The sequence below is a fragment of the Anolis sagrei genome, chromosome 4, assembly GCF_037176765.1.
Source record: "Anolis sagrei isolate rAnoSag1 chromosome 4, rAnoSag1.mat, whole genome shotgun sequence".
NCBI lineage: Eukaryota > Metazoa > Chordata > Lepidosauria > Squamata > Dactyloidae > Anolis > Anolis sagrei.
Window position 1 is genome coordinate 105,138,060 of NC_090024.1, and position 27,933 is coordinate 105,165,992.

Consider the following 27,933-nt stretch of genomic DNA (forward strand, 5'->3'; position numbering starts at 1 on the left):
TAAAATGTACCCTGACATTGTTGTAGTCATACCTTCATCAAATTTCATATTTAGAATCATAGAATCAGAAGAGACCACATAGGCCATCTAGTCCAACCCCTGCCATGCAGGAAAAGTACAAAGTACCCCTAACAGATGGTCATCCACCCTCTATTTATTTATTTTTTCAAAGTCTAGGTTTAAATTATACTGTGGGTTAAAACTATACTTTTGTTTTGAGCAGAAAATGTGCCTGTTTAATGTACATTATAATTGTCATACCATACTAGGATGTTACAAATTATTCTCTTAAGTATAAATAAGCAAACAATAATGAATTGAAATGTTTTATTATCAAAAAAATGTCCATGGTAAGCCAGTTAACAATACATATCCAACTTAAAGTTTAGAGGTATATTCCAGTCCTCTATTCTTTCAAGACTTTTAGTTAGTTAAGTGCTGTGTCAAATAGAGGAATGAATTCCAAATTTCAGGAGTCAAGAGCATTTTTTTTTACTCAAAATGTAGATATAAGACTTCTGCTACAAGTCATCTTTTTGACTTGTAGCAAAATCTACCTTTTTCTAGATGTTAACAACATCCACCTTACATATGTAAAAGCTACATTTTATCCCAAATGTTTCTGATCCACGGATTTGACCCACTAATATATACATGCATGTCCAGTTTTGTAGAATGCATTTGATTGAACTTCAACCTGGAGTAAATAAAATGTATGTACATAAATAAAGGTAAATATATAGATTTGAAGTACAAAATTTGAGTAACTCAACTCTTAATATTTAGCTTCATTTATGTGCAATGGCCCTTGGTATACTTTGGAGTTGGTAGCTTACACACACACCTGTGAATACCAAAATCAAATGGTCTAGTAGAATGGTGTCCCTTATATAAAATGGTAAAATCAAGGCCTAATTATTCAAAATATGTTTTGAAACTGGATGGTTGTACCTGCAAATACAAAGAGGTGACTATATAGAGATTGGCTATGTTTTTGGGAGATGAATAAAGAATATAAAACACTTTTTACACTTGAAGAGCTTAAAAACTTCATAAGACATTTGAAGCACATTTAAAAAACATTATTTAATGTGTATCTCATCTTTCTACCCAGATTGGGATTATAGTGGATGGTGACACTTTAAGATATTATATTGATGAACAAATCTGTTACTGTATGAAGTCAAAGTATGAAATGTCTCGTATCACATGTTTTCGGACTTCGGCAATTCTATGTTACACTCATAATGAAATCTTATAGCACCAAGTACGCAAGAATCCAGTTACTTCGGAAGTGTAGTATATTCTTTCCATCACTGTTTCTATCTTTAGCATATGCATGGTGTGAAAAACTTGTTCCGAATCAACAATTCACTCTCTCTACTCATTGGCTTCTGAAGGCTCACATACCCAGCTAAATTTAGAAAGAAACTACAACACAAAGCAGACAGCAAGATTACCTACAATCATCTTCTTACTTTTATCTGAAAAGTTCTTTCCTTCAACTATTCCATTAATGCAGCACCATCTTTGGCAACCTGCCTTGTTCACCACCTTTATGTTCCTGCCAAACACTTCCATCTACTGCATGGTTTGTGAAAAATATGCCAAATTCCCACAGGGAACTGCACAGATTTGTTCACTGCAGATGTTTGGCTTTATATGTTTAGGTCAACTGAACGTTTCTGTAAACCTTTAATGCAGATAGATCAAAGATCATGTAATTTTAATGGCAATGCAATATTAAATATCTTCATTGAGAAACTTGTTTATAGCCTAAGAACTGACGTACTCTGAGTACTATTTTTTTCTATTGACCGCAGCAATGGAAATGATAACTTTAGGTTGCTTATTCCATATTAGGGACATTAAAAGTAGTACCACTTCACATGTTTGTACCATATACAAGACAAAAAATCGACACTGCATGCTGTAGATACAATTGCAATATTAAATAATGGCAAAACAGTTTACAATTCATCCCTTATAGTTTTAGTATCCATTATTTTTGGTAAAATGGTAAAATGCCAGTACCGCACCATGTGTGCAATGAGTGCAATGAGTTCACTACCCAAAGAAAAGTCCAGTCTATGTGCCTTGTCTGTAGGCAGTTAATTGGGGTAGCAAAGGGGGGGGGGGGAGTGCCTAACAGTAACATTTTCAACATCAGAAACAGAAAGTAAACAAAGCAGGGTTTACTTTATAATATCATCTCCATGAATCTTCTATACATGGAAGTGGCTGAGATGTAGTAGCGGCTCTTCACTGGATAAAAAAAGGGTAGCAAAATGTTGTTTTCCTCCTTCCCAGGAGCACTCCACATCTTACATTTATCTAGAGGGCCATTCATGTTTCAAGCTGATTTTCAAAGGGCACAAAAGGAAGAACTGGCCAAAATTTTCTAATCTTTCCTCCAGTGCAAGCAAAACTGCACCAAGAGTCAGTCCAGATCCAAATCTAGATGTTTATGCTGAACACAATTTTATGTTCAAATACAGAAATAAGAAGCATAATACCAAAACCTAACAAAATTCCAGCATTCTGTAATAGAAAGTATCCCCACCGACTACATCCATGATCACTAGCATCATTATGGAGCATTTCAGGCACCTGGATTTAAAAACAAAACACAAATGGGTATGAAAATATTAAAAATGCAAAGGCATGTTCTGAGTAATTGTCAAATAGCAGTTAGCAATCTTTAACATTATAAATCATACATATTATATCTTCATCCCCTAACAGGAATAGATACTGTACAGAGTCTGTGACAAATATAACAATATGCAGACTATAAGCTCTGAAACACTTTAAGGTGGATTGACACTGCCATATAATGCCATGTAAAACTGCATTCAAAAAATATAAAACCATATACGGGCAGCCCCCAAGTTTAAAAAATCCAACTTACAACTCACTCGTAGTGACAAATGGGGCTGAGACAACAGGAAGTTAGAGAAATCTACCCCTAGGAAGGGAAATTGATTCCTGAAAGGGTTATCATGGAGAAGCGGGGTCTCCACTGAAGCTTTCTCACCAATCTTTATTTCCACAACAAGCCATTTCTTTCAAAATTCAATGATCACAGGGACAGAAGGTGAGGTGAAATTTTCTGGACGGGGGGGGGGGGGGGGGGGGAGAGACTGCAAAACCCTTCCCTATGCTATCCAAAGCTTATGCCTCTCTGTTTGTCTTTCTGTCTTATCTATCTATCTATCTATCTATCTCTGGAGTTAAGACTTTTTAAAAAGTACTTGTTCTGATTTACATACACATTCAACTTAATAACAAATCTACAGAACCTATCTTGTTCGTAACTTGGGGACTGCCTGTAATGGAGTTTGAACTGTTCCGAACTGCATTATATGGGCCTACTCTGACCATATCATTCAGTTCAATGCAGTTTAGATCCAGCCTTACACTCTCTGCTTCTACCTGACTTCCTTGCTTCCCACTCTGCTTTTACTCTAACAGAAGTACCAGACTATGAGTCCAACATGCTCAGATCATATTGGTGTAATTGGGTTTTCCCTTCTGGCATTTTTTTTGTTTGATATTTTTAAAAAAATCCCCAGTGTGTCAAATTTGAAAAAAAAAGATGTCTGGTTCTTATACCACACAAAGAAATTACCTCTATTTTCTGGATACATTTTATCCACTACAAACATGTGAGCTAGATAGACTTCACACATTCATATGCTCACATACTCTTTGAGTGAAACTTCTCAGTAATTTAAGAAAACCCTAATTTCTTTTACAACCAAATCTAGGAATTGGCTGCATTGGTAAACAAGGATATACAATTTCAACACTGGGTTGTTGTAGGTTTTCGTGCTATATGGCCATGTTCTAGAGGCATTTTATCCTGACGTTTCGCCTGCATCTATGGCAAGCATCCTCAGAGGTTGTGAGGTCTGTTGGAACTAGGAAACCTCTGAGGATGCTTGCCATAGATGCAGGAGAAACGTCAGGAGAAAATGCCTCTAGAACATGGCCACATAGCCCGAAAAACCTACAACAACCCAGTGATTTCAGCCATGAAAACCTTCGACAATACAATGTCAACACTGCCTACATACTTACCATATCAACGAGGGCAACATACATGAACAGCCCAGCAGTCAATGCAAAGATCCACATAGAAACATTGTCAGCATAGTGGCCAATGAGTATCCCAGTAGCCATTCCAAGGTATGCCAGCATAGCTGAGAGGGCATTATAAAGAACAGCTTGCTTGACAGTCATGCCAGCTTTCAGAAGCACAGCGAAGTCTCCTGAGAGAGAAGGAAAGAGACAGAGATGACAAACCAAACCAAACAGCTATCATATTACTTAATTTCTGCCCACTCAAAAGATGCCCAGATACATATTTTAAGCCTTAAGCTGCAGGAAAGGAAAATCAAGAAAGGTTAAAGTAACTCTGAGTAAATGTTACAGAACAGGAAGCTTTTCTGTTCAAAGAGACAACAGAGGTAAGTAAAATTATGCATGGTCTGGATAAAGTAAGCTCACTATTTCTTCTAGTAGTAGAACCTGACACCTTCAAATGAAGCTGAATTGTAGAAGATATAAGAAAGATTAAAGGGTATATTTCTGTATTTACACAAATCATAGGCAAATTAAAATAGCATTAGGGAACAGTACGTTACTGTCATTTGCCCAAACCATAATTAAACAGTCAAAATCTCTCAGTTTCTACTTGTTTTACCCGTGATATCACTAATGCAATTAAAGCACACAAACAAAACCCTATTATTCACTCAAACATGCATGCCTTACCTAATTCATGTGGCAACTCATGGCAAAAGACTGCAACAGAAGTACTTAAGCCACTAGACAAGCCTTCAGTAAATGCAGCACCTTGGAGGAGATAAAGAACATTACTGAGCAACAATCTCATCAGGAATTTCCAATTATAGCTCAGCAGAAATGGCAAAATGCTGGGGTGTGAAAAATGGCATTTCAAAAGTAACAAATATCACACTATTCATCTTTTATACATATCCAAGCTAAGGTAACTATCACTCTGTACACTTTTGAACTTCAGCTTCTTTTACTTTGATGTTATTTTTCAGGGGGAATTCCCCATCACTCCAGCATGTGCATTTATACCTGCTACTCTGAGGACAATAGTTTATATATCTTATTAGGCAGAAAAAATCCATGATATATTTAAAATATCTTATTCACAAAAGTGCCCAGGATGATTTTTTTGTTTTTCTACATAGTAAGATGCATGTACTGCTAGAAACAGCATACAGGTGGGAAGCAGAAGTTACCAGGAACACTGAATGCTTACCTACGATCATTCAGACTGTTAATCTGTCATATTCTACAAACCAGCATTTGACTGAAACTGATCGAACTTTCTGTGTTAGAAGTAGCAAGGCTTTGATTAGATTTCATAATGACTTCAAGAGTCTCCCTCTACTCAGGAAATCTCAGATTTCTGTGTTTTTTGTTTTACAAGATACACTAATTGCAACAATTTTGATTGCTCACATAGGACATCCTAAATATTTCTGTGCAAGTTTAAGATCCACCAACAAATCATGCTTTTTATTTCAAAAATGCAATTTTTGATCAATAGTACATGGTATTTGATGGGTAAAAGTTTTAAGGATTCACATGAGTAAAATCATCATGTGTATCCTGGACAACGCCCAGTAGAATATATAATTCCATATTAAGTGAGATTTCAAGGCTATAACATTATTAGTTTCAGAGCAAATAAGGAATGACTCTTTTAGTCTTTCCATCCAATTCTACTAATTTTGTTTATAAGTTGAGAAATAAATAAATGTGGAAAATATTAGATATTAAATCATTAAATATGACAAACAGATTTAATATTAAGTATCTGGATAAATTAAGGGGACACTATGAAACAACATCCTGGAAATTTAACAAAAGGAGAAAACAGGTTGGATTCGGAGTTAATCATGATTTCATCAGAAATCCACTGAAGTGAACATAGCAAGATAGCTACCACTAAATCCCACTGATTTCAATTGATATATTCTAAAAACAATTAACTGCAAAGTATATGTGTTTCCAAAAGGTACCAAATTAAAAAAAATAATAAAAAATGAGATATAGGTGGCAGCAAACAGTGGGCTAGGAATAGAATATTATGTACAGATCAAATGTATCAAATCACCTTGGAACAGTGTTTTCCTGGAAAATTTGTTCAGATTGATTTGTTACCTTTTGGAAACAAGCTCCACATATGTCTCAGGCACATCAAAAGACATGCTTATGAACCATGTCAACCTTTCCTGACCTGATGTCCTCTACATGTATTATTCTGGCATTGAGATTCCTATAATCTATGGGCCCTTCCAAACAGGCCCTATATCCTGGCATCTGATCCCAGGTTTTCTGTTTATCCCAGTTTATCTGGCAGTGCGGACTCATATAATCCAGTTTAAAGCAGAAAACCTGGGATCAGATCCTGGAATATAGGGCCTGTCTGGAAGGGCCCTATGACTACAACACATTCTGGCAGGAATTAGTGGTGATGCTCTCTAAAAGAGGAAGTAGGTTGGTTGGGTTAGACAGGGTCATATGCAAGGCTCAGTGTATTTAACAGAGGTTGGAAAAAGGTATTTACAATTCATTGGTAAATATAAAATAGTAGCTAGCACCTGCACTTTAATAAAAATGCATAGCATAGTAGTGTGTGGGAAGGAGATGTGGTTGTTTTGTATCAAATGAAGTAAAAAATGTACAAAGCACATGACTGTTGTTTTGACAGCTGACAATGGTGAGTACATTTTACTTAGCTATTTTTAAAATAGATAAATAGAAATAATAACAAATCATATACAGAATCATGTATGAAATATTCATTATAGACTGAAAAACATATCGGTAGCCCTAACTGTCACAGAAATAAATTTGAACATCTTAGACTAGTAGAAGCCTAGCAAAGAAACTGTGATGACAATCCTGATAAAAATGGTTATTTAGATCAGCCGCAAATGCATAAACAAAAACAAAAGAAGATACACTAACCAATTGCAAGACCATCACTGAAATTGTGTAGTCCATCTCCCATAATGACCATCCAGGCTAGGGTCGCTATACCAGCATCCTTCAGTTCTTCTCGTGAATAGCGCTGACTATGGCTGTGGGGATGATGGTTCTGATGGTGATGGTGATGTAAGATATGATGGTAGTCATGGTGATGATGACTCAGATGGTCCGACTGTCCCAGAGTGTCATGCAAATGTGAATGGCATTTGTTTCTACACCCTCTGGATGCATATTCGTTGTCAGCAGTCTCCTGATGAGAGTGAGCGATCATCACTTCTTCTTCTTCTTGCACCACTGGCTTCTGAGAGATGAAATTTGATTGCTCTTGTGAGTGTGTCTCCAAATAAACTTCAGGTCCTTGATAAAACAAGGGAAAAGCAGAACTAAGAAACATTTTCGAATAAATCTGAAACAAACAAAACCCAAGAGACCTTAAAACAATTATTTGTCCCAACCAGAGATGTACTGAATCAATTGCTAAGTTAATACTTGTGTAAATGCTCAAAGTAACAAATACATTTAGGCCAGGGTGTACAGGAATATATGACTTTACTGCCTACTACAGCATTTTCAACATTTAATTATTTTATTCTTGGAAAACTTAGACTGTTTCTATATTTACACACCTCCATTGGAGGCACACAGTGTGGTACGGTCAAATATTTATTCCTCTTTCATTTTGTTATCATTGGTAGCATCAATGTAAACTTGTAAACTAGAAACGTATTGGATTGCATGCGCCTTCAAGTTATCTGTCAATGTATGGTACCCTGTCCTTAAATTCTTAGCATTTTCTTAGGGAAGGAATACTAAGAGGTGGTTTTGCCAGTTCCTTCTTCTGAAATACAACCTACAGCACTTGGATTTCATTGGCAGTCTCCAAGTAGTAACCAGAGCTAACCTTCTTAGCTTTCACCATCAGATGGAATCTGGTACCTTTAGGGTATTTAGGCCCTCCTATTAAGATTGTATGGAAACTTGTTTTAAAAGGCCCACAACACCAGAAGCCATGTTTGACATCTGTAAAAAGCAATGATTGATTGCAAGACAAGTTTTCAGACTGTGTAGTTGAATCTACGGACCAGCTCCTGCAGAGGGTGTACAGGGAAGTTCACAAAACTGCTCTCTTGTGTGAAGTGGCCACATTGCATGTTGAAAGAATACTAGTCTCAAAATGTTTTATCTTTTAACTCCAATGAAAGAAACCTCTTTCATAAGACCACACTCAATCTTGGAAGTTACAGGACACCAGGCACCACCATACTCTTTTGGACCTCTGTAATAAAGAGTGGGGATGGGCAACTCCTCTTGGGTGAGGGGGCATCTTCCAGGATGGGCAAGCACTTGGGCTTAAAGCAGTGGTTCTCAACCTGTGGGACTCCAGATGTTTTGGCCTCCCAGAAATCCTCTAACAGCTGGTAAACTGGCTGGGATTTCTGGGAGTTGTAGGCCAAAATACCTGGGGACCCACAGATTGAGAACGACAGGCTTATGGCTTAGTGAACTTGGAAACATTGAGAATATTACCATTTTTTCCATTTACATTTTACTAGCCGTCCCCTGCCAAGCATTACTGTGGCCCTGTTTGTGTATATGTGCTTTGTGTGTGTATATATTTGTGTATATGTGTATGTATGTTTGCGTATAGATGTGGTTATGTGAATGCGTTGTAATATAATAATTCTTTTGGCTTTTAAGTTCCTTCCGCTGTGTTTTTCAGTGTTTTTATGAGAGATGGTCACTCTTCGGCCAGATACATGTATTGTGTCCAAATTTGGAGTCAATTTGTCCAGCGGTTTTTGAGTTATGTTAATCCCAAACACAAACATGACATTTTTATTTATATAGATACTAGCTGTCCCCTGCCACGCATTGCTGTGGCCTACTCTGGTGGTCATGGGGGTTCTGTGTGGGAGGTTTGGCCCAATTTTATTGTTGGTGGGGTTCAGAATGCTCTGTGATTGTAGGTGAACTACAAATCTCAGCAACTACAACTCCCAAATGTCAAGATTCTATTTTCCCCAAACTCCACCATTGTTTGAGTCCACGGTGCTCTCTGGATGTAGGTGAACTAAAACTCCAACACCAAAGGACACTGCCCACCAAACCCTTCCAGTATTTTCTGTTGGTCATGGGAGAACTGTGTGCCAAGTTTGGTTCAATTCCATCGTTGGTGGGGTTCAGAATGCTCTTTGATTGTAGGTGAACTATAAATCTCAGCAACTACAACTCCCAAATGACAATTTTGAGTGAAGGACATACATTGGGTCGTTTGGTGTCTTGTTTCCAAATTTGGTGTCAATTCGTCCAGTGGTTTTTGAGTTTTGTTAATCCCACAAACTAACATTACATTTTTATTTATATAGATTTAAAATACATTGCTAAGAAATAAAATTTGGCATGTACAGTTAACAAATAATCACCCATACATAATTATTCCGTATTTAGAATGACTGATTTCATTATTAATAAAAAAAATCCCACCCACACATTAAGAAATAAAATACCTGTACCTGATTATCCTTAAATGTATACTTGGTTATAATTAAATAGATTGACTCTAATGATATAGGGTATTAAATGTGATACTGATCATCCCATGCACTACAGTCAGCTTCATAGCATTGACTATAGTGTATTTAACTGTCAGCAATAAGATACAATGGCAATTTCAAACACAAAATTGTGGGGAGTATTGGAGGCTGTAAGTAGGATATGAAGATTACATTTAAACCAAGAGATATGAAAGAACAGTTAACAATGTTTTAAGAACAGTAAGAATCTATTATCTATGAAAAGCGTAAACTGAGGCAGAGAGTGCAAAGGCTCTACAACAGAACAATCTCTCTAGAACAAAAAGCTAGAAAGAACAAAAACTATGCAATGAAAAGAAGATCAGTCTTGAAATTATGGGTCTAGTAACCTCTAGTGGTGAAGTGAAATAAGTTGTCAGTGAATTATTAATCATCATAGTAACCAGGCAATGTGATAAACAATGATGATAAATTTAGAATCAAGAAATTCAGCTTCTAAGTCATGAATAATATGAGATAGGCTTGCACCTGCGCTAGCTTATCAACCAGTTCCACAATCTTCCATCTCAACATCTACAGCAATTAGTGATGTTTTATTTTATAGAAGCCACTGCCATCTTCCTACATCTGGGTGGGAGCCACTGGATGTGTCATCAGCCAAACTGTTTATTGAGCCAGAATAACTCAACTGCAGGCATGGTATGTTAGAGATGTTTTGCCCGCTCTCACAGGAGGCGAATACAGATGGAAAAAGTGCTTTCCCATCATTCTCTGCTTTCAATTGGGAAGCTTTTGCAATGTTCTTTGAGTAGAGGAAAATGGGAGCGAACCCATTTAAAACCTATGTCCTTTGTTTAATCTCTGTTAATCTTTGTGTATTTTAATACGCATTTTATAGAAATACATTTTAATATGTATCTTTTATAGAAATACATTTTGATATATGTATTTGTGGTATTTTTACAATGTTTATGTGTTTTAATTATTCTATAACCTGCCTCGAGTCATAAGTAGAGCTGGGTAAGAAATAATAATAATAATAATAATAATAATAATAATTATTATTATTATTATTATTATTTTAGAGGTTGGAGTATTCCTACAAGCACCTTTGAGGATGGGACAGAGTTGGAGAGAGGCAAGTCCTATTGTACAAACAGAATCCCATCCATCAAAAGATGAGTGAAAGTAATTGTCTCTTTTTATACATACACTAGAAAAATGAATACAGTTGACCTTCCACACTTGCAGACTTGACCTTTGTGGATTTGATTACTTTCCGATTTGATTAAAATGTTATCTCTAGGAATCTCTAGAGCATTTTTATGGAAATGGATGACAGTCATGCTGAAAGACCTAGAGATTCCATGAGAGAACAATTCTATGTGCCTTTCATCATAATTCTATGGTCAGCCTCTGGCAGACATTGACCACAGCATCATGCTGGAGGACCTTTACATTCCCAGAGAGGTGTTTTGTTAGGTTAAAAAAATAGCATGTCTTTGTGTGTGGTTTTTCATTTATGTGGGGCTCTGGTCCTGTGGGAAAAATGACATTTTAAAACTTCAAACCAATGATAGACTTCTTATTCTCTCCGGCTTCAATTAAAAGCCAGTCCTCCATTTAAGAGGTCAGCTAAAGGATCACTCAGTGCTGCATCATTAAGCACACAAAACAAGCCAAGCTTCCCAAGAATTCATTCAAGCACAAAAAGGGTATCTATAAAGCACCAAACAGCAATGACTATTAGATGCGGCAATATAAAAATGTTCGCTTTGCAAAAAAATATATATCAAAAATCAAGCACTGCAATGCTTTAAAATTGGGTTCCTAATATCATGAAGAATTAGAAGAGATTTTAATGGGCAATTCAATGAATTGCTTATGCCTTAAGCAGCAGCAACGTATCATTCACAGTGAGGTGCAATCTCTTCCTGCTTTTAGGAACAGAGACATTTATTTTCAATGTCACTTCATAACAAATAGTACAAACGTATCCTGCATCAGTGAGAATTTGTTCTTGGAAAACAATGTATCACCCATATAATCAGCACAAGGGAAGGCCTAAGACAAACGTTATTGATGTAAGCTATGCCTCTATGGCATCCTTGAAGTAACTGGCTTGGCTCTGAAGGAGCTGGGGGAGGTCACAGCTGACAGGGAGCTCTGGCGTAGGCTGGTCCATGAGGTCACGAAGAGTTGGAAACGATTGAATGAGTGAACAACAACATGCCTCTAAACCAGTGGTTCTCAACCTGTGGGTCCTCAGATGTTTTGGCCTACAACTCCCAGAAATCCCAGCCAGTTTACCAGCTGTTAGGATTGCTGAGAGTTGACAGCCAAAACATCTGGGGACCCACAGGTTGGAAATCACTGCTCTAAACTAAACTTTGGAGTCTTCAGAACATCTCAGATTGCATTAATATGTGGGAGGATCAGAAGCAATGACAGTAAAAGGCTGTTCACCATATCAATAACAAAAATAAACACCTAGATGGCCAAACAAAACAAGTTGTGGAAACCCTTTGGCAGAGCTCTTACTCAAGGGTGGGGAGTGTCATTAATGATTAATTAAAGATTGCTGTTGTTGTGTGCCTTCCAAGTAGTTTCAGAGTAAGGGTGAAAAAAATATAAGAAAAATATTGCTGGTCTTACACATCAGATTGCCTGAGATGCACTGTTTCAACACATTCTAAGATACTGCTTTTCACATGCAGAAATCCCATGTGCAGCTGCAAAAAGACTGCAAATAATCATTTGTAACCTTTTAACTAGCATAAATGTACATTTTAATGAAACTTACTATCATCTATATCCATTTTTTCTTCATTATTTGAAAGCTGAGAGTCATATTTAGACAACTGCTTCTTGATCTCTGCTTCATCATCTTCATTTTTTTTCTGGCAGCAAAAAAAATCCCCACATAGAGAAGTTATTTTAGCCACACACAGAAAGTATTGATAGAGCATACAGTAACTGATAATGCAGAATAGATAACAACTTAAGATGTACACAAGTGACACACAACTCTATTACTCATTTCCACCACAAGCCAAGGAATCCTGAACAAATGCCTGACAGCAGTGATGAGCTGGTTGAGGGCTAACAAACTGAAGCTTAATCCAGACAGCCACAAGGACAGTCGGGTATAGGGTGGCAACCTGTGTTCAATGGGGTTTACCCCCTCCCCCAGGACACAGGCCAGCAGTCTGGGGGTCCTTTTGGATTCAGCATGGACACTTGAAGCTGAAGCCCAGACTTTGCACAATTAAAACTTGAGCACCAGATGCAACCGTACCTCAAAATGTCCGACTTAATGGCCACGGTGGTCCATGCCTTAGTTACATCTTGTATGGATTATTGCAATGCACTCTACGTGTGGCTGCCTTTGAAGATGGTCCAGAAGCTTCAATTCGTTCAAACATCTGCAGCCAGACTGCTTATAGGGGCAGGTTGTAAGGAACATGTGACCCGCCTCTTAAAGCAGCGCCACTGGCTACCAACTTGTTTCTGGGTCCAATTCAAAGTGCAGATTAGTACCAACAAAGCTCTATATGGCTCAGGTCCTGTCTATTCACGTGACTACATCTCTCCTTATGAACCTGCACGGATCTTAAGATTAGCTGGGGAGGCCACCTCTTGATCCCCTTGCCACAAGTGAGGTTGGTGGGGATGAGGGAGAGGACCTTCTCAGTAGTGGTCCCCCGACTGTGGAATGCTCTCCTCAAAGAAGTAAGACAAGCACCTACACTTTCAACTTTTAGGGAGGAGTTAAAAACCTGGCTATTTAAGCAAGCTTTTGACAATGGCTAGAGTATTACTTAATTATCAAAAACAGGATTTGAATGACTATTAGAACATAATGCTGCATACTCTGACAACAGGAACAGACTGGTTTAAACATTCATATTTATATTTTTTTGGAGGGCAAATAGCTTTTAAACTGTTATTTATTAATGTTTTATTAGTTTACAATTATAATTTTATGGTAATTGTTTATTGCTGTTTCTGTCTATTACTTATATTTTCTGTATTTGTGGAAAGTCCCTTCAGGGAGAGCGGGTTGGGTATAAATAAAATTATTATTATTATTATTATTATTATTATTATTATTATTATTAAGAAAAAGTAAAAATACTTAAGGGAAATCTCACACTAATATTTAAAAAGCAAAACCATTTAGCTTTGGCTTTTTAATTTCAGCCTAAATTAAACATTTCAAATAACTCAGATTCTAATGCTCATTCCAAATGCAAAATATTTTCAACATCAATCTATTTTTAAAAAACAAAAATAACCGTGTTTCATACTTGATAGGCACATTTAAAATGATCTAATGAAAAGATAAAACTCCCTCGAACCAACTCGGACTCAATAAATTATCTGGAAAATATTATATTGCATTTAAAATTGATTAAATATAATATAATCATGGAAAAGTAAATTAAGCTCACTGTATAATAAAAATTCTTTAGTAGTATGAGGAGGGGGGAGGAATACCCAAGCATTCTGTTTTACTTATGACTGGAGAAGAATAATTTATTTTAATTTTACAAGATGTCTTACATTTAAAATTCAATCATATTTATCATCAACTGTGAGAATTGTACTTATTCTGGCAGCATATAACAAAAGGTAACATCACCAACAATAGTGGATGCTACTCCAAGATTATGTGAAGACTGTTAGTTTCAGTACTAGAGAAACATGGAAGTCAATAGCCAGATTGTCTCTAGAGAAATGACAAATAGTCTCTAGAGAAATGACAAAATGACGTTAAAGGAAAAATGCAACAAGGAAAGGAAATTCTGGGAAATCAATCTGAAAGCCTTGATAAACCCTGGTAAAACTGCTTCTCGTGACTCTTAGATGGGAATTGAGCTTTGTCAGCAAAAGAAATACTCCCTCACTTCTAACTTTTTGTTTTAAATGGGGGAGGGAAGGGAGTATGAGGCTATTGCCGTATCCTAGGGAACTGCCTATGACTCCTTGAGCCCTACTTTGCCCACCTCATAACAGAATAAGGATTTTGAATCAAAGATTCCAGCAAAAGGAAATAAAGCAGAAGATTATCTTTCCTATGGAAACCAACACTAATAAAGCACAGCAATTCTGCTTACAGTTCTGGCAACAAAACTATGGTTGCCAAAATAGTAAGCAAATTTGCTGTGAAAGAAAACACTCCCCTCCATTATGACTCAGGTATGTCTGAAGGTTAGACAGATACAATTGGAACTCCCTGTTTTTTCAAGTGATAGTGGGAGGGTAAAGTCATAGATTAAAATTTGTTTTCGTACCTTTTTTTTCTTGTCTTTAAACTGCTTAATTAAAGTGATTAAGTGCTCAACAAGAAACATAAAATATAGTCCTCCAAGTGCAGTCAGGCCTTTCCAGGTAGAATCCAAATATGCATTTTCTTCTGAACTTTGAAATACAAGATGCTTAAAAGAGGAATCTTTACTATGTTCTGCTACTGGCTTCTCATGATGGTGATGATGGTTTCCATGAGACTAAAGATGGGAAAAGAAGAAGGAAAATACAACACATTCAGCCAGGTTTCCATACAGGACAAGCTGGGACAAAGGCAATTCATCTGGCCTTAATTAATAATGCAGTCTAATGTTTAATATGATTAACTGATAGCAATTCTCAGAGGATTCAAGAGAGCTTTGCATGCAGATGACTGGATTAGCCAGAAGACAAAGTGCCTGCAATCTGAAAATCACAAGAAGCGCCAAAGTAAGTATGACTCATGATGTCAAAATGGTGGAAAATAATCTTTCTCCTCATCTCACAGTACCAGAACGTGATATATTCTCATTGAGCGGGAAAGAACGGTTTCATGAAAGAAGTGTACGAAAATTAAAACTACTACTTTGGAATCAGGGGCAAAATGCCAATCACATGGATCAGTGTCCTAATTACTAGCTTGTAGATTCCCCAGATGTATCTGTTCATTACTGTAGAAAAAATTATGTTGAACCAGAACAAGCCTTTCGTCTGATCTGGCAGGGCTCTTAACATTTGCACAATATCAAATGCAGAAAATTAATTAACACACACTTTAAAAATGTAAATAGCAGGAACACCCCTGGGGTGATGGCAAGAGAAGGAATTTAACTATTTCCCCATCACCCCCGTGGTCCTATCTTTCCAACTGTCCAGCTATCCCTTTCACCAGATATGACATATCTGTGATAGAGCAGGTCCCTACAACCTGTGGCCCTTCAAGTATTTGGGCCTCCAACTCCCAGAAGCCCTAGGCAGCTTGTTCAATGATCAGGATTTCTGGGAGCTGAAGTCCAAAACCCTTGTGCAGTTGCAGGAGCCAAGAGGCCTGCTATAGAGTACTTCATGGTGGGGGGAAATGCTCTGATGCCACTTGGCCTCTTTTCACTATCTTTATCAGAGCTGGATTATGCCTATATCTGTAAGGAAAAGAACACTAAATATCTAAGGCAGGGGTCCTCAAACAAAGGCCCGGGGGTCGGATACGGCCCTCCAAGGTTATTTACCCGGCCCTCGCTCAGGGTCAACCTAACTCTGAAATGATTTGAAAGTACACAACAACAACAACAACAATTCCATCTCATCAGTCAAAAGCAGGCTCACACTTCCCACTGAAATACCAATAAATTTATATTTGTTAAAATTGTTCTTCATTTTAATGATTGTATTGCTTTAAAGTGTTTTTGCACTACAAATAAGATATGTACAGTGTGCATAGGAATTCATTCATGTTTTTTTTCAAATTATAATCTGTCCCTCCAACAGTTTGAGGGACTGTGACCTGGTCCTCTCTTTAAAAAGTTTGAGGACCCCTGATCTAAGGCCTGAAATTAGATGCAAACTACAGAATCATTCCATTAAATCATTTGGAATAAAGGAGGACTCCTACAACGTTTCCTTTCCCTACTTGCAGGCTTGTCTTCATGATACCATTTACCCTATATTAATACAATTAAATACCACACGGTCCCTTAATATGAACAAAATTATATTACAGTGATACTTACATGTGGAAGGAGGTGTAACAGAGCATCTCCACTTAAAGTACCAACGGCTAATGCCACAAGAAAACTTAAAAGGAACTTGAAAAAGACACGATTCATAAGAGGCACCAATATTACACCCAGTAATGAAAGAACACTGATGATGGAAATGGCTATAAATCCTCCAATCCAAGCTGAAAAAGAGACAAAACATTCTAGCAATCACCTCAAACAGACATTGAATAAAAGAGTTCTTAGTGCCACATAGGTTCTGAAAAAGCTGGTAAATTTCTGAGCAGCACAGAAACATCTTGGTATGTTTTTGCTTTGTCAAACATTCAACATAAACTTGTTAACTAAGAAGACTGAATAATCAGCATTTTGAGCACTAGTTTAAACTCCTTGCCCTCTACAACACAACCACAAAAAACATATTTAGAAGTAAAATCCAAAAATAATATTTTGCTCAATGCTTTTAGTACCTACTATTAAAAATGAGGTGCTAATAAAGAAATTGTGACATCGCCAGGAAACCTACCTACTTGCAATGAGAATGTTTTTGGAGGATTTTCTGCCTTTTCACTTGTTGCGTGAATTAAACAATATCTGCCATCAATCTGATTAACAATAGCTGGACAAAGGTAACTGAAGTCTGTGGTTGTCAACAAAACTTGTGTATTTATTCCATGAGAAAGCATGAGCTTAGATGCATTGAAGCACTGCAAAAGAGGGGTAAAATTCAGGAAAGCAAAAACATTAGGAGATCTTATTTGAAATTGTAAATACTCTCAAGTAAGTGATAAGCTTAAAGTGTCCTGTTTTAAGAAAAGAAACAAAACATGCTATACCTGTGTTAATTACATGGAAAGAACCTCTTTGAAGACTGAGTAAATACAATAAGGCGTACCCTGGGCAAAGCTTCTTGTAAACTGCTAATCTTTATAACCCCAAAGTATTGCTTTACAGCATTTTATGCAACACTTTTGACAAAATAAAAAATAAAATAAATATAAGAGAAAACAAAAAATGTGCTGACCATATATAAAATTTCCTAGTACTAACTTGAGCAGCTGAAAGTTGAAACTGCATATCAAAAACACTACAGTTAAGAAGTAAATAAAGTAAAAAGAGATAGTTCTTTTTAAAGTTCTTGCTTGATTGTTGTAAACTGCCATGAGTCGCCTTAGGGCTGAGAATAGTGGTATACAAATGAAGTAAATAAATAAATAAAAGAGTTTGTTCCAGAAGATCTTTGGGTTGACGGAATTTAAAATACAAACAAATAAGAAAATATTATTACAACCAATATGACAATATGATAGATTTGGTCAGTCAACACTCACTTTAGGCATCTGTAGGCTTTTTAAAACCCTCTGACTCCTGGGATATTCAACTTAATATGCAAGTTTGAGACTGAAATACTGCGCCATTACTAATGTTAATGAATTCTTGAAATAATAAGACAGAAGTAATTGATTCCAGTATAGCAACCCAAATGCTCTGAGCTAAACCCTTCTAGGTCTGCCAGTTTATGCTTTATGCCACACAGAATAGTACTGCGTAAGTAGGTAGTTTTTAAAAACATTATATCCTATGAAATTCCTATTTTCAGCTTCAATAGGTAAGTTGAAACTAGCAAATAAATATATTAAAAAGTGTTATCTTCTCTTGGAGAAAATGAGCAATTGTTCAATGGAAATTTTGATATCTTGACTGCAGTGACAGAAATGACACCATGCAGATATAGACTGTACCTACAGGGATGTAAAAATAACAGTATTTACAGAAATCTGACAAAATGATTTACAAGGGTTGAACTTATTCATAACTGACTATGAAAATGCTGGTGCAACAGTTTGCTGGAAATGAGAGAGAAGAAATTCAGTTACATGGCCAGTTAACAGAACAGGGCTTCCAGTTTTCTCATTTTTAACTTTGTAGAATATCAGATCCTTTCATACTCTCACTTAATCCAGAGTTGACTTCTGTCCCCTGATTTATTAACAAAGAACACTCAGATTTATTTATTCTCTTGAGATGACCAAGCAACAGACTGGAGTTCTGAATTGTTGTCTGATTTTAGCCAATACAATACATGGCCTATTATGTCACTTCTAACATCTATGCCTTAAAATGTTATATTTTCCATATTACCTGCCCAATTTTCAAATTTTAAGATGCATATAAATAGCAACAAAAGCCAGCTTTGGAGTCAAACAAATTGGATTCAGGAAATTCAAATTTTAATCCAGGTTTTCAGAGAGATAAGGTTAGGTAAACAAAATTACATTATTCTAAGAAATCTGCAGTCCCTAAAATTGGTTTTTAAATTGGCCTTTACACTTTTGAAAGGAATGTTTAAATCTATTTTACTGCACATAACTTTGAAAGCTCCAATGTGAAGAAAAGCAGTAAAAAACCAGTAAAAACTGTACCTCCCCCCTGTAAGAACCATGTATCAAAATATACAGAGAAAGCAAATGGGAAGTACTGTGAAAAAGAAAATCACGGCTATGGACTAATTTAGGAATCATGCTTTGCTGTCACTTTTTATGTCACATTGCTTATTGGGTACTAAGCAGCCTCCACAGTGGCCCATCCTCTCTCTCCACAATGTTTACCCCCAAAAAGTCATTTCACCCAAGATCTCTTTATAGGGTTGTAAAATGTTGTTGTCAGGGACCTTCCCTTTTTGAAATTGGGGGTGTGGGGGGGGGGGAATGGCAGCAAAGGCAACCAGAATTCATGTTAATCACTTCTATTTGCCCTAAACATGGGCTATGACAATAAACTATAGCCTTCTGGAGCTCCAGAGAAGGCAACAATGTGATCCTGTGAGTCTGAGCACGCTTACCCAAGCATATGGAAATAAAGGGGAGTGCGTGTGCATTATTAACACCCAACTACAGGGTGAGGCAGCATAACTTCCTTTTTTAAAATGTGCGCCATTCAGTCGGTTGAAGACGTAGTGGAGTGCTAGTGGTCTTGTTCGAGAGGTGGGAGTATAAAGTTTTGTCCTGACACAGTTCAGTCGCCATCATGCGTTGGAACAGTGAGGAGTGTGCTTTTGCCATTGAGGCCTACTTTTTGAGCGGATTTGGAGTGGCCAGCCCGCTTTCCAGATTTGGCCCCTTGTGATTTTTTTCCATGGGGTTTTTTGAAATCCTGTGTTTTTGTGAACCGTCCAAGGACCCTACAAGATTTGAAGATCAAAATCCAGGAAGAAATTGCCAACATAACGCCTGCTATGCTGGCAAGAGTCATGACAAATGCCAGAAATCGATTTACTCAGTGTATGGAGAATGGGGGACGTCACCTACCTAATTTGATCTTCAAAACTACATAAAACAAAACTTTAGGTATGCGCCTACATTATAAAAATAAAAATTTCTGATTCATACAATGGATTATATTAAGTTTTGAAAAAAGGAAGTTATGCTGCTTCACCCTGTATAATACCCAATACCTACCGAAGTGGGAAATCCAGGCTTCTGAGTTATAAATTGCATAAATTTAGAGACAAAAAGAATTCCAGCACAAAACTCCAGGAACAACTCTGTCTGAAAAACATCTTTGTTGACCTTTGCATGCATTTCTATAATAGCAGAAAGCACATTCATAAAACCCAGCAAAAGACATTGAGACCAGCAGCGGATAACTTGTCAAGGATAATGACTTCTAAGTAAGTACCTCTTGTGTAACTGGTTTTCTTATTTTAGAATACATATAACTTCCTCTTTCTGATTCCTTCACGAGAGTGAGCGATTCATTTGTTTTTCCATGTAACAGTACGCTCATGTTGTTGCTTTCTATGCTGGGGTTGGGGCTGGCAAAGCTTGTATGTGTAGATTTTAATTCTGCAGCCTCCGAATGCTCTACCAGAGGGCCGCCCTCTGTTCCCAAGGTGTAGGTGGATGCAGTCATAGCAACCGTGGTGCTCTTCGTGTGCACAGGACCTGGCTGATGCTCCGTATGCTCTGTATGCTCTCTTGCATGATTATTATGGACCTCTTTATTTCCATTGCCAGATTCATCACTAGGGCAAACGGCTTTCTCAGAGTTTGTCGTGGGAGCAACATGATTATGACGGTGGTGATGGTGTTCATGATCTAGGGAGATTCTTTTCATCTTCTCAATGCCCATATTTCGTAACAGTTTTCTAAACCCGTCAATAGTTAATGTATTGTTCTCCCCATAACGAGAGAAGAGTTCCAGAAGGTGACATCTCTGCATGTACTTGGCCAAATCAACATTGATCCCAGCTGCCATCTCGGGAATGAATTTCTCTGCTGTTTGTGAAATAGTGGCTGGCTCCAAGCCATGGCTGCCAGCTCCACGAAGCAAGAGAAGAAAAATTATATGAAGCTTGTTTGCCATGGTCAAGTCCTGTAGAGAGGGAAGGAAGGAAGCAATCGTGAAAATTCTCAGGTTTCCTGCTCTGTAATTGATTCAGTACCCATACATGTAATATTCTGCAGAAAATCACTGCAATTACAAATGTTCTATTGTACAATTCAAAATGACATCAGTCAGCCCTCCACATTTGCTGGAGGTTAAGGGTGCAGGACCACCACAAGGCCGAAAAACTGTGAGTCACCCCCCCTCCCCAAGCACTTGAAAGATCTAGGTCGTCCGGTACAACACTATGGTCAACTTCTGGTGGATGTTTACAGGGTCAAGCTGGAGGACCTAGACATTCCTAGGGAGGACGTATTAATCAAATCTGCAAAGTTAAACTCACAAATCAGGGGGCTGGCTGTATTATATAACTCTCAGTAAAATCCTATCAAGGATTTCAGCCAGTCAGCCATACTCTCTATCATTCATTCAATCCCCACAATCTATTTTCCCATACACTCTAAATGTCACAATTATATATGCCCTGAATGTGTTCATTTTTCGCAGAGATGTTTTGTGTTTCTTCTCCCTTTATTACCCCCCGCCATGATTTTTTTTTTGGGGGGGGAGGGGGGATAGTTCTGCAAACCTTGGGATCCCCAAGCCTTCCAATACTTTTTTTATTTTAGAAGGATAGTACTGGCTTGGATACACTGGGATCAACACTCAGAAAAATGGGTTTAGTAATATCAGTGAATGAAAGGATAACACAGTGGCAAAATTACTTTTAACATCAATTCTGCCTCACAACTGCATACAGATCTATCCTGACAGCACAAAGACTACTTCAGCATTCTTTTAAGATAAGACAAACAATAACAGAAGATCAGGTTCAATATAAGTATTCATAATTATCACCCAGAGCCCTTCCACACAGCCATATAACCCAGAATATCATGGCAGAAAATCCCACAATATCTGCTTTGAACTGGGTTATCTAAGTCTACACTGCCATATATCACAGTTCAAAGCAGACAACATGGAATTTTATTCAGCTGTGTGGAAGGAGTCCCGGTCTCATTAATTGTCTTTGTACCCAACCAAAAAATTTAGGTGACTGAGAAAAAAAATTACTATTTTAAAACAGTAACGTTGCCCCATCCCACACAATCAATTATCAAGGCAGCATCAAAATAATATATTAGCAAATTTCCATCTCAAATGCTTGTTTGAACAGGTCCGGTTTCTTACCAGCATTTCTAAACCTTTACAAGACTTGGCTCCGTCTCACAGTACGAACACTTTTGTTCCATCTGTTCTCTCACCAACGTGACCTTATGGGAAGATGAAGCAGAGTTTCATCCATACACTTTAATGTCTGGGAGGAGGTGCATACAGAAGGTGGCACAAGAAAAGCTACTAAGTCTTGAAGGCTACAGGCCAGTAAGAAGTTTACAGGTAATTGCCACCAGCAATAAAACAGTAATAAAAGAGCATTTTATATTGGAAGGAATAATGTCATCATTTAAAGTCATGTCTAGACCAGTACTGAAGAATTATTGCAGTTTATAGAATTTATAGCATTTTAATAGGTGCTGAGATCACACATAGAAAACATTATCTTCTTAGTGAGTCCAGATCTTTCAAATCACAAACTAAATAATTTTCTTTCAAAGCATAGATCTATATTCAGTGACTAGTATCAGTTGACCCAGTAATAGTTAAATATGTAGAATCTGGTTTTTTTTTAAAAAGTTTCTTGCAGACCATTTCAAATAGTTTGTCCTGTGTTTAGAAGCTTCTCTCCTCGCCCTTAAGTTTGTTCTCTCCTTGATGTTCCATATTTGTTCAAATGAAACCTGTACATGACTTTTAAAAGATTTAAAGAATTCAAGTGAAGAAGTTGCTAGATGTAAAATAAAATTCCTGGATCTTGACACTCCGTTAGTTAGAACAAGATGTGCTTTGTTACTCATTGGCATGTATTATGTTGAGGAAATTCATTTTTGAGACTTTCAACTTATCTTTGATTGCACTATGTAACAAAATTGGAAAACATTTCTGTTCCTGGTTTGAAGTGTTATTTTCTGTTTACTTGTGTGGAACAATTCAAGTCATAATACAGGCCATTGTCATTGGAGTCGTCAGAAAACACGATGAAACATCCATGTCTTTAATTCCTTACGGAATGTGGCTAGGGAGGGTGCCAGCCTAATCTCTCTGGGGAGGGAGTTCCAGAGATGGGGGGCCACCATTGAGAATGCCCTCTCTCTCGTCCCCACCAACCGTGCCTGAGATGGGGGCAGGAGCAAGAGAAGGGCATCCCCGGAAGATCTTAAGGACCACATGGACTCCTAAGGTTGCTGTGAGTTTTCTGGGCTATATGACCATATTCCAGAACTATTATCTCCTGACGTTTCGCCCACATTTATGGCAGACATCTTCAGAGATTGAGAAGTCTGTTGGAAACTAGGCAAGTGGGGTTTATATATCTGTGGAACATCCAGGATGGAAGAAAGAATTCTTGTCTGCTTGACGCAAGTGTGAATGTTGCAAATGGCCACCTTGATTAGCATTTAATGGCCTTGCAGCTTCAAAGCCTGTCTGCTTCCTGTCTGGGGATCCTTTGTTGGGAGGTGTTAGCTGGTCCTAACTGATTCATGCCTGGAATTCCCCTGCTTTTTTAGTGTTGCTCTTTATTTACTATCCTGATTTTAGAGGGTTTTTTAAAATACTTGTAGCCAGGTTTTGTTCATTTTCATAGTTTCATCCTTTGTCCACATGATTGTGGATTTCAATGGCTTCTCTGCAATTTGCAACATTCACACTTGCCTCAAGCAGACAAGACTTTAGTATTTCACCCTGGACATTCCAGATATATAAACCTCACTTGACTAGTTTCCAACAAACCTCACAACCTCTGAAGATGCCGGTCATAAATATGGGTGAATCATCAGGAGAGAGTGCTTCTGGACCATTCGGGCCTTACAGCCCGAATATCTAACAGCAATCTAGTGATTCCGGCCATGAAACCCTTCAACACATTGGATTGTATGAGTTTACACTGCCATATAATCCAGTTCAAAGCAGATAATCTGGATTTTTTATGGCAGTGTAAATAGGGTCTGAGGATTCACTGCATAAGAAGTTCATGGGTTCACCATAAATCAAAAGATGAGTTGAAGGCCCATCTACACACTGCTTCGGAGAGCACAGGACTTCAGCCTGTTCAGACAATCAATAATAATAATAATAATAATAATAAACTTTATTTATACCCCGCCACCATCTCCCCAATGGGGACTCAGAGCGGCTTACAAGCTCTCAATGGTTCTGTTATTATGTATTTCTTGTTGTGTGTCGAGTCATTTCGGGCTCATGGCAACCCTATAATGGATTTTTCTGAGGCTAAGAGTGTGTGGCTCGTCGAAGTGCACCTAATGGCCTTCTATGGCTATTTATTTATCATGTCAGAAGTGAACTGATAATACAGTTATAATGTATAAAAAGCCACAAAGTCTAAAACTTGGAATGATGCTAAATTTCTTTTGACCAGAAGCTGACCACTTGGGAGTGCCTCTGGTGTCGATGTAAGAAGGTCCTCCATTGTGCATATGGCAGGGCTCAGACTGCATTGTAGTAAGTAGTCTGTGGTTTACTCTTCTCCACACATCTATGGCTGAACCTTTCAAACCCAATTTTCCAGAGTCCCAGCCCAATGCTCAAACCACTATGGGATGCTCTTGTTTGCGTTTGTTTCAAATAAAAAGAAGGTAACTTGTCCACTGAAAATGATAAGACGGGGGCAGGTCCCGTTTGCTATTGGGTGGTGGAACCTGTGGCTGAGAAATTATATTCCTCTGATGGTGACCAGAGATGAAGGCAGTGAGCTCCCATCACTCTGCTGAGGAACATACCAGGGACATGTTGCGGCTTGATCTGCGGAGGCGAAAAAGGGCTGCACCTGATGGAATTCCTCTCCCGCACAGCAATTATAAAGAAAGTCACTGGAAGCCAAACCTGGTAAGGCCGGGTTGGGACATCAGCAGCTGGAGCTGGTCAAGGGTCATACTGGCTAAACTGCAGGCATGAGCAAACTTTGGCCCTCTGGGTGTTTTGAACTTCAACTCCCACAATTGTGGGAGTTGAAGTCCAAAACACCCAGAGGGCCGAAGTTTGCCCATGCCTGGCTAAAGCAATGCTTCTCAAAAGGGGTGATTATTGGAGCAGGTTGGGTCTGAAACCTTCTGAGAAAGGCATTACATTTGTTAAATGTAAAAGCTATTTATTTATTTAAGGCATTTATATGCCGCCCAAAGGGGCCTCAGAGCAGCTTACAAGATATATATACATAAAATATATTTGCATAGTACAATGTCAGTATTATATATTACTATATTGTACTATACCATTATATTGTAATATTATTAGTAATATTACATGTAATATAAAATATATAATCACAAATTGTATTATTATTAGTAGTATTACATTGTATTGCATTATAATATTAGGTAAAGGTAAAGGTTTTCCCTTGACATGAAGTCCAGTCGTATCCGACTCTGGGGTGTGGTGCTCATCTCCATTTCTAAGCCGAAGAGCCGGCGTTGTCCATAGACACCTCCAAGGTCATGTGGTCAGCATGACTGCATGGAGCGCTGTGGCCTTCCCGCCGGAGCAGTACCTATTGATCTACTCACATTTGCATGTTTTCAAATTGCTAGATTGGCAGAAGCTGGGGCTGACTGCAGAAGTTCATGCCACTCCCCAGATTCGAACCTGCGACCTTTCGGTCAACAAGCTCAGCGGTTTAACCCACTGTGCCACTGGGGGCTCCTATTGTACTATACCATTATATTATAATATTATTAGATTTTTTTTAGGTAGTGGCATTTTGCCAGGTTGTCTTTTGATCTGCCCACTCCGCTTCCGAGTCTGTTCAGGGACTTCCAAGCTGCCCATTCTTGTTTGCCCCTGGAGGAAGACCCTCGCGGGGGACCATCCAGTTGGGATTTCCTAGTCTAGCTGCCCAGAGGGATACCCTGATGTTGCTCGGGGGATGCCAAAAGGAGTGGTAGTTTTCATAAAGCTTTTCCTTGATTTGAGTCTACTGGGAGGATGCTGGTAGCCATGTAGTGGATGGCTTTCACAGTGTTCAACCTTATTTCTCTCACATTTAGCAGCAACTTCCTGTCGCACATCAGGGGGTCAATGCCAGCTAGCTTGTAGAGTTTATCAACAAGTGTAGGTTTAAGACACCCTGTGATTATTCTGCATTTTTTCAATACTATGTTCACATGCTTTGCATGGGCAGACCTATGCCAAACAGGGCAGGCATACTCGGCAGTTGAGTAAGACAAGGCTAGGGCTGGTATTCTTATTAATTTTGGGTCTGCACCCCATGTGCTTGACTGCTCATTGGAGGGAAGAATAGTAGAGGCCAAGATGGAGTACTTTGGCCATATCATGAGAAGAAAAGAAAGCTTAGAGAAGACAATTATGCTGGGGAAAATGGAAGGAAAAAGGAAGAGGGGCCGACCAAGGGCAAGATGGATGGATGGGATCCTTGAAGTGACTAGATTGAACTTGAAGGAGCTGGGGGTGGTGACGACCGACAGGGAGCTCTGGCGTGGACTGGTCTGTGAAGTCACGAAGAGTTGGAAACGACTGAACAAATGAACAACAACCCCATGTGCTGCCAGTAAGTTTCCGCAGGATGCTATTGTGTGCACTACTTTGTGCCTGGTGTTCAAGCAGTGTTTCCTATATGCCAGTGTTCGATCTATAGTGACACCTGCGCTTCTTCTATTTTTATCGGTTTTATACTAATTTATGCACTGTAAAATTAGAAATATTACATGTAATATAAAATATATAATTATAATATTGTATTATTACTAGTATTATATTGTATTACATTATATTACAAATATTATATGCATATACAATATATTATATTATATTATTCGCAAAGCACTGGAGACAAGATGGGACTTATATATATAATTATATATATATTTATTATATTATTATATTTTGATTATATTATTAATAATACTAATGGCCAATGGGCACAAACATGGTAAAGGTCCCAGAGACATGGGAGAGAGGCAACTAGGGGATTCTGGGAGCTGTAGTTTCAGGATGTCACTTGTCCAAGCTTGAACTGGCACAGCCCTGCTTCTGCCTCGCCCAAGGAGGGTCTCTCTGGAGTGAAGGCCAAAGACCCACTGCATGAATGAGCAGGAAAGGCATGAAGGCAGCAGCCAGAGCCTTTGCTTTGTCTCTCGCCCCAGGCCCGCCTCCATGGACCCCATGAGGCCTGGGCCTTCAGGTTGAAGACCCTCCCTCCGCCTTCACCCGTTGCTCCCCGAGTTCCCACATAAACCCGAGCCGGACACATTTCGCGCATGCGCACTTCCTCCCGGGGAGCCCCCTCCCCTTTCCCCAGGCCCCCTCCAGGCGCACCTACCCCGCCCAGCGGCCGCGCGCCCTCGCCTTCTCCTCATGGGCTCCTTCCCGGCACGCGACGGCCCGTCCTCTCGCGCACCGCCTCGCGAGCCCCGCGAGCCGGCCTACAGACAAGGCGGGGAAAGAATGCAGCATTCCAAGTCCTCCCACGCCCTCCCGGCAAAGCGCGCGGCCAATCGGGACGCGAGTCTGCGTCACGAGCCCTGCGCGGAACCAATGGGCTTCGGCCTCCTCCCGCCTCGCCTGGCCGGGAGGAAAGAGGGCCAGACAAAAGAGGCTCTTTCTTTGCACGTGGTGGGAGGGACGGAGGATGTGTGCGGTCGTGATTTGCGCATGCGTGAACCAGGGGAGATTTAAATGCCGGCCAGGGTTTCTTTCTTGTTCATACACCAAATGCCCCATCTATCTATCTATCTATCTATCTATCTATCTATCTATCTATCTATCTATCTATCTATCTATCTATCTATCTATCTATCTATCTATCTATCTATCTATCTATCTATCATCATTTAATTACTTATTAATCGCCCTCCATCCAAGATGCTCTAGGCGATTTA

At 38.7% G+C, this 27,933-nt stretch overlaps 1 protein-coding gene across 1 annotated transcript; it reads right to left on the bottom strand.

Moving 5' to 3' along the window:
- Nucleotides 1-313: 313 nt before the first annotated feature.
- Nucleotides 314-27,545, bottom strand: SLC39A6 (solute carrier family 39 member 6). Its single transcript, XM_060774633.2, has 11 exons — nt 27,375-27,545; nt 22,154-22,236; nt 20,255-20,950; nt 17,103-17,283; nt 16,589-16,758; nt 14,870-15,082; nt 12,376-12,472; nt 7,018-7,395; nt 4,780-4,860; nt 4,084-4,274; nt 314-2,610 (listed from the first exon to the last, which is right to left on the bottom strand). Exons 2-11 carry the CDS (start codon nt 22,157-22,159, stop codon nt 2,458-2,460), a joined length of 2,166 nt encoding a protein of 721 aa, XP_060630616.2. The 5' UTR covers nt 22,160-22,236; nt 27,375-27,545; the 3' UTR covers nt 314-2,457.
- Nucleotides 27,546-27,933: the final 388 nt, after the last annotated feature.